We start from the raw sequence: 13,834 nt of genomic DNA on the forward strand, positions 1-13,834 counted from the left end.
TTTCTCCCATTTTCCCCTGCTCTACCAGGTTCTCTGTATCAATTTTGTCCTCTCAATAACAAACACTGGAATTCCTTGGATCTCTCCTGGTGTCCACAGTGACCTCCTGGACCTAAAGCTTTCCTGTGCTAAATTTTACATAATAATAATAATAATTAGCACTTATAAAGTACTTTTACAAAACCAAACTATTTTATGTGTTTTCTCACTTAATCGTTACAACAACTCTGTGAGGTAGATGCTATTATTATCCCCCTTTTACAGATGAGAAAACTGAGAATGGAGAAGCTTACATGACTTGTCCAAGGTCACATGGCTAATAAGTAACTGAGGCAGGATTTGAACAGAGTTTTTCCTCATTGCATGTCCATCACTCTATCCTCTGCAACACCTAGCTGCTTGTAAAGGGTGTTCCAAAAGCCTTAGTGAAGTTTTCAGCCTTTACCCTGCATCTTTAACCTGCACTAAGACTCTTAGGACACAAAGGTACATCTTTGGCCAGTAAGGAAGTGTCATTTTTGGCCCTACACAAGTCAGCCCAGTGAGGCCCTTAACAAATGCTGGACCACTGTTCTGAGACTCCCACTCAATTACACAGAAACAAAAAGCAATCTGCCCATGCCTTCTCATCCAGGATTCAAAGCATACAGCGTTACTGATAAAGCCCAAATTAAATCCCATAATAATTTTTAAATTAGGTATTGCCCGATTAAGTGAAGTCTTAGAACATATAACAATGATCTACACATATATAAATTACAAGAGTCCATCGAAGCTTTCCAGTCACTGGTTCAAGATCTTGCTCTGAAGGGTCATAGGGAGCTCTGCCACATCACCACGAAGGGATTGCCCAGGCTTATACTGTGTGCAGTCAAATTCATTGAAAGCACCTGTGGGGAACCAAAAGAAGAGTATGGGTTCTCTCTCCACACAATCTAAGCACAAGCCAACAGATTTCCCCCCAAGGCCTCTCATTTCCTAGGATCACCACCACACACTCAATGGAGGCAGCACAAGGATTATCCTTGTTAAACAGATCAGGAAACTGAGGATAAGGGAAATTTAGTCATTAGCTCAAGGTCACCCAGCTGCTAAATGGCACAGCCTGGCCATCAGGCCTGATCTTCTGACTCAAAGGACATGAATATAGAACAAAGTATTTAATGCCTTCTCCCAACCACCTTTTCTCTGCTGGACCACAGCCTAATTGTTTATTTCCCTCTCCTACCTTGATGTTCTTCTTTCTCCTCTCCATCTTCTCTTCATACCTCTACCTCCCAACTGAGGAACACTGAACATATTCTATTATTTCTCATATGTATCATTCTCTTTAAGCAAATAATCCTGAGGGTTGAAAACTATTGGTTGTTGTTACTGTTGTTGTTCAATTGTTTTTACTAATATCCGAGTCTTCATGACTTCATTTGGGGTTTTCATGGCAAAGATACTGGAGTGGTTTGCCATTTCCTTCCCCGGCTCCTTTCACAGAAAGGAAACTGAGGCAAGCAAGGTTAAGTGACTTGCCCAGGGTCACACAGCTAGTAAATTTCTGAGACTAGATTTGAACTCAGGAAGATGAGTCTTCCTGACTCCAGGCCCAGCACTCTATACACTGGGCTACTTAGCTGCCAATTGACTGTTAGCTTGTTACAATCTTGTGTCATTCTATGAGTCAGCCAGCATACTATGTGTGTAGTTCTCTATGAGCTCTGGGGAAAATTTTAGAGAAATTGCTTGTTATGAAAATTGAAATAAATGTTTAAACAATAAGAAACATTAGAACAAAATACAGAGGAACATCTGTATGGTGATTGATGTGTTCAGGAAGTACCAAGAGAGGAAGACAGAGGAGACATTTTAAAATGGGCAAACAGGTGGAAGTTTTAAATTTACAGTGTGTGAGGGCCGGCTAGGTGGCACAGTGGATAAAGCACCAGCCCTGGATTCAGAAGGACCTGAGTTCAAATCTGACCTCAGACACTTGACACTTACTAGCTGTGTGACCTTGGGCAAGTCACTTAAGCCCCATTGCCCCGCAAAAAAAAAAAAAAAAGCAAAAAAAAAAATTTTCAGTGTGTGATCTGTGTGTGAATATCTTCTAACACTGAGTTTAGGAGAAAGTGGAGTAAGATGTGGTCCTTTTCAACTTTAATCCTCTGGAATTGGAACCCCTTAACAATCTGGTCACAACCTACCTTTCTAGCTTTCTTGTGCCTTACTGACTCTCTTTTCCCACACTCTGTGGTTCAGACTAACTAGCCTTCTTACTGTTCCTGACACATAACCCTTCAGCTCCCAACTTTATACCTTTGCTATTACTATTCCCCAGATCTAAAATACACTCTTAGAATCATTTATTTCCTTCAAGATTCAGGTCAAACACCACCACCTACAAAAAGCCTTTTCTGATGCCCACCCATTCCTCCCCAAACCACCTAGTATTTATTGAGCATGTGGTACACATTTGGATCAAATGAGGTAATTGTAAAAGTATTTAGCACCATAATAGGCACTAAATAAATGTTTCTTCCCTTCCATTGTATATGCTTCCATATGTATGTGTGTATACATGTATATGTGTGTATATATCTATTGCTATATATGTATATATCTCTATCTTTCTATCTATAGTTTCTTGCAATAGACTGCAAGTTAATTGAGAGAAGGGGCATTTTATTTTTCTCTTTCTTTCCCCAGAATTTAGCCCATAGAAGACTTAATAAATGCTTGTTCAGGGTTGTACTTTTCTTCCCTTCTTAAAGGATCAGGGAGGGAAAGATGGGAAGGAGTTTGTTGAAGACAAAACTGAATTTTTAAAAATAAATGCTTATTGAATGACTGATTGAGTCTTCCTATTGGAAGTTAATTTTCCAGAGAGCTTGGCTTTGCGTTTTGGTTTTTTTTTTTTTTTCAAAAGTAAAACTCTAATGGAGACTTCATCCCAATTTCTGGACTTAGGAATGAAATGTTAGGATTAAGAGCCTAAGTCTTTCCCATAAATCCCATTTTCACTTTCCCTATGAGCATAAGTGACAGTGGTGGGAGCAATGGGTGGAATGGTGGGGTTCTGGGAAGGTGAACACATGAACAGAACTACAAGGGCTCAACACTTAGATATTTCACTCAGACCTTTCATTAGTCACAAACCTGTGTGGCTTGGTCATGTTGAAAGTTGACTACGGAGAAATTTTGGTTGTTGTAAGTAACATCAACTTGGGTTATAGAGGCAGCGCCTGCTCCCAATATGCGAATATAGCCCAGCCTCAGTGATTCTGTAACTTGGATATATTGGTTGTGAATGATGTGGCTCTCTAGTTTGTTCTGTGAAAAGAGAGAAACATTGGTGATGGGGAGGAGAGGAAAGGATGAAGCCATTTTATCTCACTTCATTCCTCTTTACTCCCTATCAAGCAAATATTCTATAGTTACTCAGAACACAATCATTCCATTTTTCCCTTTCTCAAGCATTACTTTTTTCTTCCTACTAGGACAAAAAAGTGGGTATTGTATTATCTTTATTTGCTGATGGAGAAACTAAGGTACTACTAGTTAGGTCAAATAAGGAACTTCAAGGTCACTGCCTTTATCCTTACCAGGATCTCCAGGATCATCTAGGTGCCTAGGAATGAATACATCCATGTCCCTGAAAGTATCTACTGACTTAAAAAGCATTTAGTGAGTACCCAATCTCTACCTCCAACTTAGGTAGGTCCTGTGAGGGAGAGAGTAATTTCAAACTGTGGAGACTAAAGTCATGGACTTACTGGGTGGAAAAGGAATTTAGAAATAATTTAGCCCAGACTTCTCAATTTACAAATGAAGAACCTAGGCCCCAAAGGAGCAAATTGAATACTCAAAAGATCATATAGCCAGAACACATGTCTCCCAGGCCAATGAGGAGAGAGGATACACTTACAATTGGGGAAGAATTACAAGGAGGTATAGAAAGACATAGAAGGTGCACTCTTAGGAGGCAGCTTGGTGTAGGGGAGAGACCCCTGACATTATGAGTCATCAAGACTCAAGTCCAAGTCAGACACTTACTAGCTATATGATCCCAGGCAAGGTACTTAATCACTCTCAGATTCAGTTTTCTCATTTGTAATATAGAGATAATAATAGCAGCTACCTCACATGTTGTGAGGATCAAATGAAATAATAAACATAAAGGGCCACATAAATAATAGCCATTGTTATTAGTAAGTTGCCTGAGGCACAAATTGGTTCCATGACTTGTCCAGAATTACACAGCTAGTGGGATTTGAATCTAGGTCTTACAGATTCCCAGTCTGTGCTCTATCTACTATGCCATCTCTGCAAATGGTATAATATGGGCCTTTAATATCATTAATAACACTTACCTGTCCAGCAGAAAAGTTTGCCAAGTAATAATTTCCCTCTTCATATGTATCTGCAAATAAACAGTACATTCAAGAGAGTCATCACATCTTCCCTGACTACTTCAAATCTCTAAGCTTCACCTGTTACTTTCTCCCCCTCCCATCCACCATTGGGGTCAGGGGTACTTACAATATTCCCTTTCAAAGCCAATGTGCTAAGTGACTGGAGAAGCCTTTTTCCTCAAACCCTTCCATCCCCATTACTCTATTCTTTCAGTTGCTCCTCATGGTGTTCCAATCTCCTTTTTCTTTACTTTACACCTACCCTTTGGGTATTGATGATCATGTCCACTGGGCATGGCTATTGCCATTTTAGATTATTATATGGTTCCAATTGACATAAAAGTAAGCAAAATTGCCTCCTGAGAAATTAATTCAAGCTTATTTTCTAACCAACTCACGAATGTCAGGATGTGCTATGGTTTTAAATAATGGAGATAATTCAATAATTTTCAATAAGGTGAGAGGCCTAGTCATGAAAAGAAGATTAGGAGAGGACAGAGTGAAATGAATATGGGAGAGATAACAAAACTCTGGTAGACTTCAAGGTCATGCTGACCTGAGGATGCCATGAGAAAAAGGTAGAAAAGATAAAGGATTTATTGAGTCATTAAATGAGATGAATGGGAGGAAAGTTCAAAAGAACTCTGGAGATCATGGGCATTTGGGTCCTGTTTAAATGCTTCAAGGATCCATGATGATTTTTAAAAACCCAACTTTTTTCTAGTTACATGTAAATAATTTTAAAGAACTACGATGATCTTATCAGCACTGGTAGGCACATCCACATTTTATTAGACTGTCTTCATGAATTGCTGTGGCTGAAATCATATTAAATACTCTGTGGACAAGTTTCTGATGATGAATTTGACTAAAGTGGTCCTAAGACAACTGACATAGGGTCACAGATCCAGAGTGAGAAGAGACCTTCAAAGCTGTCTTTTCCAACACCCTCATTTTACAAATGAAGACACCCCCAAGAGATTATGGATAGTAAGCATCAGAGGCAGGTCATTTGGCTTCAGAGTCAATATGCTGCCCTATCTTTCAAGTAGATAAATAAATAAAGAATCTCTGACCTAAGCTCATTCTCCTTAAAGAATCCACAGTTTGGGGAAGCTAGGTGGCACAGTGGATAAAACACTGGCCCTGGATTCAGGAGGACCTGAGTTCAAATCCGGTCTCAGACACTTGACATTTACTAGCTATGTGACCTTGGACAAGTCACTTAACCCTCATTGCTTGGCCAAAAAACAAAAGACTCCGAGGTGATTCTGTTTTCTAACTAACAACAAGGCAACAGACTCCTTTCATGATGGAGCAATACACATGTAACTGGCAAAATTTTTATTATATAATTAATAGTCTATGGTGCTTGGGTTTACCCATTCACCATGGTGATTCCCTATTATTAATTAGAAGGTTTCTAATGGTTAAGATATAGCCTATTTAGATGCTTAAAGTAAAACATGATCATTTTAATTTTACAATTAGATGTTTGTGTCCAATCACTGCTTAAACTAACAATTGAGGTAAATAGTCAGGTGATGTTAGTGCTACTTTGGGCTTATTCTCTTTACGCAAGAACATTGACAATGGGTGCTCAGGAACAGTAAAGTATCTTTTATACACTCCAGGGAACCACTGCTAATAGCAACAGCCACTTGGGAAAGGGAACAAGCTACAGTTGAGGATAAAACCATTACCAGGACTACCAGGAATAATCATTATGCTTCTACCCAAAGGTTAGGTATCCCCTGATCTGGATGGGACCCTGTGTACTCCTGTCAATGGGCTTTCCTAGGGTGTACTAGGTGATCATTGTTAACATCACAGCTATGACTTATGCAAGGGGCTTATTAGCCGTATGAAAACTATGTCCTAGTAACAAAGAAGGCATTTGGACTTGTTTTGCAATCAGCTTTCCTTTCTTTTTTATTCTTTGTCACAAGGGATAGCTTGATGGCAAAGGGGATATATTCAGAAAAAAATTAGAGACACTACTTTTTTAAAAAAATCAACAGCATATGGGGAGCATGGCGGGGACATTGGCTTATTCCTTGTTTTGGATAAAGGAGAAGTTGGAATGAAGTAAGGGGAGAATAACTAGTAGCAAAACAAAACAAAAACAAAAACAAACCTCTCATAAGACTTCATTCCTGTTTCTTGCCATGGTAGTGGTTTGGGTGGCTGGGCCACGGGGAGGAGCTTAGGGCTTATCTACCTTTAATTGTGTTAAAATTCTAAACATGGAGATTTTCTGTAATAATAGGATAATAAATAGAAGGGACCTTAAAAGTCATCAAGTCCAACTCACTGTTGATGGAGTTGTGAACTGATCCAACCTTTCTGGAGAGCAATTTGGAACTATGCTCAAAGGGCAATCAAACTGTGTATATCCTTTGATCCAGCAATACCACTACTAGGTATGTAGCCCAAAAAAATCATAAAAAGGGGGAAAGGACCTATTTGTACAAAAATATTTATAGTTCTTTTTGTGGTGGCAAAAATTTAAAATTGAGGGAAGCCCAACCTCTCATTTGATAGATGAAGAAACTGAGGCACAAAGAGATTAAATTACTTGCTCAGGGTCACACAGCTAAGTAGGATTTGAACCCAGATCTTCCTGACTGCACATCTAATACCCTATCCACCATGCCATGCTGGGGCTGCATCTGGTTTTAAAAATAAAACTTGATAAGTTTGAGCTTATAGAAGAAAAGGATAAGACAGTTCTGTGGCATGTACAAGGCTTTGGATGGGGGTAATTAGACTCTGCCCAGGCAGCCCCTACTTACTGATGCTCTTTCCATCATCCCAGAAGAGCCAGCCCTCAGCATTTCCTTCATCATCTAAGGCAGCTGTGAGACCCATGAAGTTTTGCCGGCTATGTCAGCATAAGAAAAAATAGTTAGACCCACGTCCATAGAGTACACATTAGTGATGATGATGGTGGTGGCTAGGATTCATATAACATATTAATATCTGCAAAGCACATCATATACATTATCTCATTTGATCTTCACAACATCCCTCAAGTGTATCTATTATCCACAATTTACAAATGAGGAATTTTAAGGCAGACAGAGGTCAAGTGATTTACTAATAGGTAGTTATGTGGAGCAGTGCATAAAGTGCTGAGCTTGGAGTCAGAAAAACTTCAGTTCAAATCCAGCCTTAGAAACTATTAGCTGTGTGACCTTGAGCAAGCCACTTAACCTCTGTTTGCTACTAGAGAAGGAAATGGCAAACCACTCTAGTACATTTGTCAAAAGGACCCATGTACAAAAGTTCATGAGGTCACAAAAAGCTGGACACAACTGAAACTAAATAACACAGTTAATAAGTGTTGTAGGAAAGATTCCAACTTAGGTCTTACTGACTTCAGGCACCAAAAACTCTATCTACTGTCCTACATAGCTGCCTCTAGAGCATCTGGTACTATCATATCTATTTTGCAAGCAAGGGAATTAAAATTTAAATTTGTTATTGCTCAATCTTGTTTTCAAGGCCAGCTAATCTAATCCCCTCATTTTCTAGATAAAGAAGTTGAAGCCCAGAGAAGTTAAGTGAATTTGTGCTGTGGTAAAGGTAGAATTTGAACTCAGGTCCTGTGACTCTACCTTTAGCTTTTTTTTCTACTACAACATGCTGCTTCTTAGTAACTTTGGCCTTAAAATCCCCAAATCCTTCATTGGACATAACTTGATAGCTTTAAAAGCATTAGCCTGCTCAACATCCCAGAAACATAAGAAAGAACAGCAGGAGAGTTAACACTTTATATCCAAGATTACCACAAATCATGGAAAACATGAAATGACAGCCCCTCCCCCACCTTTCTGCCTCAATCTCCAAAGTCCAGCAGCCACTCCTAAGTTTTACCTCTTTCTAGCTAGGACCTGATTTCTAATAATCATTCAAAGGGTTTGTTATAAATTGAGCCTGGGAGTTGCCACACTGCAGTAGAAATTAATGTTGAAACTAAAGTCTCTTAGGAAAGGTGGTATGCAAAAGCGCAATCTCTGGTCACTCACTTACCTGTAGTTGGTGTTTTGGGCAGGTTCTTGCCATGGAAGGATGTGACCTCCACGGATATGAAGATTAATGTAGTCAAGAGGCGCTGACAATGTCACAAACTGTCCCCTCACTCCTATGTCTGATCCCTGTGGCAAGAGGCAGGTAGGGATTATATTCATTTAAGGTACTTCACTTTCACTGAGTAATAATATGACAGAAGAAAATCATTTCATGCCCTCCTATTCATTTTACTGGACTTTATTCATATCTTCACATCAGCCACATAGAACCAATACACTTCAACCTGGCTACTTACCCTTCTCCACTCTCCATTTCAACACTCCCATTGTCCCATCTCCACTGAAACTGCCTACCATCCTAAGTGAAACCATAATGAATTATTCAATTTAAATCTAAAGTTTAGAGTCAGAGAAGAGAGACTACCTAAACTGGACTTCCAGGCCAGCTGTTTCATAGTCTCCTTCATGATCAAGTTGGACCTCTAACACATCTTTACGCTTCAAGAGACACTATGTCTCCTCTATCAACCCCTATTTCTCAGCTCTTATCCCTCTTGTACCTTTTGGAGAAGAACAAAAAATTATGCAATTCTAAGCCATTGAAAATTCATTTGGTCCAACTCAATTGGACCACTGCTCAGCAGTGTTTGGAGCCATGGTGAAAATCATAGTTTAATTTGCCCAGACTATTGGGAGAATAAGGGCAAAGAAGGGCAAAGAAAACAGGAACCCGAGAAAGGGCACTGGTTTGGCAATTAGATTAATGACTATCAGTTTTCCTTTAGAGAGGACATTGTCATCTCAACTTCAACTCAACATTACTTACTTGACAACTACCCTTATCGAGCTTCAGTCCATTTTCTGATGAAGAGGGATACTTTATCTTTTCAAGTACTAAGATCTAGATTAGAGATTCTTCTTGTACTCTAGAATCCTGAGGGACCCTACCTCAATGCTTACCCAATTCTCCAACATCTTCAATACCTCTCTGTTATCTCCAACTATCTGAACTTAAGAAAAACTATCTTGACCATGTTCGTTCTATAATTACCATACTATTAATTTCTCTTTATGCCTTCACGTGGCTTCAAGCACTATCATTGCACAGAAACTTCACAATTTTCAGGAACTCCACCTCCAGAAGAGAAAAGGTTATTGCTCCCTTAACCTTTGGGCTCCCTTATAAGAAGCTAGCTATTGCAGAAGAAGCAGTTGCATAGCAAAATAGCTGTCAAACAAATACTCTGACTAAAGGTAGGTGAATCTCAGCAGAAGGGGAAGGGGAGGGGTTGTTGATTCATTCAGTCATGTACCACTCTTCATGGTTTTCTTGGCAAAAATATTGGAGTGGTTTGCCATTTCCTTCTCCACTGTGTTCCTATTCCATAAATGGAGAACAGAGCAAATGGCAGTTAAGTGACATGCCAAAGGCCACACAGCCAGTATGCATTTAAGCCCAGGTTTGAACTCAGGAGTTCCAGACACCAGGTCAAGTGCTCTAACCACTGCACCACCTAGGTGGCCAAGGGAGTGATCGTGAATAGTAAAAATGACTATAGTTCAGGACTTAGGGCTTGAGGTGATAAGAGAAAAGAAGGGAAGACTAGAGGAAAGAACCAGGTAGAAGTCAAAGAAGTCAGTTCAATGGAAGGTAGAATTCCCTGGTAATTAGAAGTGTATAAATTAACCCAATTGGGTGAATTGATGAGGTAATGAATTCATAGTCATTAAGCAAATAATGCTGTCTAACTTTTATTTGGGAATGTGGCAGAAGAAAGGAAAATTTGAAGGTTAAGGTTTGGATTAGGTAAATTTCTTAATCTCTCCCAATTCTAAGAATCTACGAGGAGAATTTTTATTTCATTCTTCTATTTGGAATGGATGAAAATTGGACACCACAAACTTTGTTTCTTCTCCTGCTGCCTTCTTTCCCTTCTCCTGTTTTCTCAATTACTTTTCCTTTCTACTCCCTTTTTAGGAAATTCGGATAGAGTGGGAACAATCCCCAGTTCTTTTTTATTCTGCTATTTTATCAAGTCTTGATTGTGATGACTCAATCATGGCAGAAATTATCACAATGAAGCTTCCCCTACACTAGAGCTATTTCTGAAAACTCCTGTAGTGCCCCAACCATGAATCTGACCAAAACTAATAGAGGAATTGAAGACCCTGTGGGCAAAAATTATTCTACACATTTCATAAGTTCTTCTTTTATACTGGGATCCAACTGATTCACTCAGCTCACAGGGGCTAGTCACCATAGCTCCCTCAGTTTTTGAAAAGTGCTTAGTAAATAGCTGACTCTGAAAGCCCCCCCAGCTACCCATGTTTATGATCAGGAAAACTAAAAAGAGTATTAGTGACAGAGTATGACAGGGATATGTATCCAAGGGCTGCATGAGACCAACTTTACACAGATCCCGACAATATCCTAGGATGAGGTACCTTAACCACGCACCATCCCATCCCACACCTTGATCACATTTGAACATCCCATCACACATTTGATCATCATTCTGAACAGAAGGAGCATGAGCTCCTGGGTACCATCACAGAGGCTTACCGTGTAGTAATCATACCAGCTGGCATTGGGGAAGTAGGCAGTCACATTTCTAGCATTCTACAATAAATAGATAACATGAATGTAAGGAAATTAAATCACTGGGAAAACTGACCACAATTCCTAGAGGAATTAACATGAATAAAAATCACTTCATGTAAGAGTACTAAAGATCAAGTAGCCTATGGATTTATCATTCCTAATTTTCTTCCAAAATGACCCTCATCACTTAGGGATAGGTGGGAGTAGCATTCATTTTATAAATAAGGAGATCAAAGCATCAAGAATGATTTTAAGTAGGGGGCGGATAGGTGGCACAGTGGATAAAGCACCGGCCCTAGATTCAGGAGTACCTGAGTTCAAATCCGGCCTCAGACACTTGACACTTACTAGCTGTGTGACCCTGGGCAAGTCACTTAACCCCCATTGCCCCCCCCCAAAAAAAAAGAACGATTTTAAGCTGCAGGCCAATTCAATGGCAATGCAAGGACCATAGACAGCACTCAGAATGCCCAGCTCAGACCCATTTCTACTACTTGATACTGTATCACAGTTTGAATCTTATTATAGATTGAGGAAAATCCATACTCACAGCTTCCAGGACAGGGCTGATTAAGAAGGCTGGGCCCCATAAGAATTGATGGAATATATCCCAGGTTGCCTTGTCTTCCACAAACCTGAGCAGAGAGACATGGTGTCACAATTCCAGGATATAGACAGTGTTTTCTCAGACCATTGGATCACTAAATTTAGAGCTGGACAGGACCTTAGACATCAGTCCAACTTCATGATTCTGTCATAATTCTGACAAATCTCCAGGAAGCTTAGGCTCCACCCAAGTTATGTTCCCTTTGTGTCCTTCCTTCTTCTCCCTGGTCTGGTTCACTCAGACACAGGTAAGGATGTGAATCATGGTACATTTTGAAATATCAAATTGACCTTGCCTTATTGCCTAACCTCTCAGCTTTCTCCTATGATATAGATGTTCAGGAAATGCAAACTAATTTAGCTCATTCCAGACATAAAAGAGAAAGTCAAATTGTTGTTTTAAAAAGAAAAATACAATTCACTCTATCATTAAACCAAAAAGAAAAATCTTTTAGATTGTCAAGTGCCCCTACGTAATTTTCATGTTCAAAAAGTAAAAATTGTACCAAAAATATTTATATAGTGCTTTAAGGTTTGCAGAATGCTTTCCTCACAGCAAAGCCATGAGTTGGGAAGTGCCATTATTATCGTGCCCGGTTTAAAGAAAACTGATCCTCAAAGAGAATAAATGACTTGTAAGGGTCACAAACTACTGTCATAGCTGAAATAAACAGCAACAACAAAGAGATTTTGTGACTCCAATGCTCATGCTTTCTTCCATATGCTACCTCTATACATAAGAAACATACTTGATTTTAGCCTGAATCAATGATGAAAAAAATTGAATAAGTGCTCACTAGATACAAGGTAGTGGCGAAACATATAGAAAAGCAAGATGGGTGCCATTTTCAAGGACTTCCTATTCTAAGAGGGAGAGGTAACACTTAAGGACCTTCCAACTGCCATTCAAATGGAATCCAACATAGAACCCTGAGACACAGAGCGGACCACTTACTCATGAAAGAAGGGGCCGGATGACAGTGCTGCCTTCTGCATGGCTTTGTGCATCAAGGTGTAGAGGTAAGGCAACAGGGTATATCTTGTCTGAAGGACATTTCTTGAAAGATCCTCAAAGGTGGAATTCCAAGGCCCACAGGATCTTGTCTCTAGAAATAGAAGGAGGGAAGACTCATACCTAACCCTTTCACCTTACTTCAGTGGATAATAGATGTGAGAAAATAATTATTAATGGATTTCTAGGGGAGACTCAGAGATCAGTTTAATGCTTTCTCTCCCCCACTCCAGAAAGTTCAGCTCTTGAGTCCAAGGGAAAAAAGGAAATGGAGATACTGGATTTTGCCCTTCATCAAGGTTCTTTTGCATACTCTTTCTCTGATGTCATGCATAGAGTTTCTTTTAATTTAGAACATCCTCAAGTCATGTCAATCAATGGAACTGAATGATGTTAACCAATTAGCTTAGGTCAATGTATAAATGATCTGCCTCTATCTAAAGAGGATAAAACCCTTGGCTGAGCTGGACTGGGGCCTTTTGCCCTCTCTTGCCCCACTTAGGACAATGTAGGTCTGAAGCCCTGAGCCCATGAGAAGTTAGGGAGACCTACAGTCAATACTTTACTGATACATAACAATTAATAATAAATACTTACTACCAAAACTGGTGTGGTAGCCATTATGTAAATAGCAATTCACAGCAATCAATTAATGTATAAAGCACAGTAGTAGAAATATTTATTTAAAAACACACAGAACAGGTAACTAGAGAGCTACCCTCTACTACACAGGGAACATGGAGGGGATGCCATGCTTTGTTTCTTAAGTCCACAGATTACCATTCCCCTTAAATTTGGATAGGGAAGAGTTCCTGATTCTTCTTTCCCTGCTTTGCTACATAGTTCCCCCCAAAATAGTCACTCTCAATACAGAAATAGATCATGGGCACCATACACCAAACTTGCATTTGTTCTGCAGCAACCTTACACTGGAAGGGGTTAAACCCAAAGAGCATATGTGTGAAAAGCGTAGGGATACCCTGGAATTGTGACCTCCTGGCAGAGTTGTGAAAACTCTCCAGAGTCAGCACAGAAAAGATCTGTGTTCTCTAAAGTCTTTTTTCCCCTAGAGTTTCTGGCAAAAGTAAATTATACTAGAAAACCGAACCTTTTAAATAACGTGGGTTTTAAAGTTTGCTTTAATGTGAATGACTGGTGACTAATGACACTGTCTCTA

General features: G+C 39.6%; 1 protein-coding gene across 1 annotated transcript in view; it reads right to left on the reverse strand.

Moving 5' to 3' along the window:
- Window positions 1-293: 293 nt before the first annotated feature.
- MGAM (maltase-glucoamylase) overlaps window positions 294-13,834 on the reverse strand; it is a 196,932-nt gene continuing 183,391 nt past the window's right edge. Inside the window, 9 exon segments of the mRNA XM_043967551.1 lie at window positions 294-890; window positions 3,148-3,321; window positions 4,362-4,411; window positions 7,199-7,287; window positions 8,439-8,563; window positions 11,001-11,057; window positions 11,590-11,674; window positions 12,601-12,731; window positions 12,734-12,751. Coding sequence (XP_043823486.1) covers window positions 813-890; window positions 3,148-3,321; window positions 4,362-4,411; window positions 7,199-7,287; window positions 8,439-8,563; window positions 11,001-11,057; window positions 11,590-11,674; window positions 12,601-12,731; window positions 12,734-12,751 — 807 coding nt within the window. The 3' untranslated portion in view covers window positions 294-812.

This window comes from Dromiciops gliroides, chromosome 5 (genome assembly GCF_019393635.1).
Source record: "Dromiciops gliroides isolate mDroGli1 chromosome 5, mDroGli1.pri, whole genome shotgun sequence".
Taxonomy (NCBI): domain Eukaryota; kingdom Metazoa; phylum Chordata; class Mammalia; order Microbiotheria; family Microbiotheriidae; genus Dromiciops; species Dromiciops gliroides.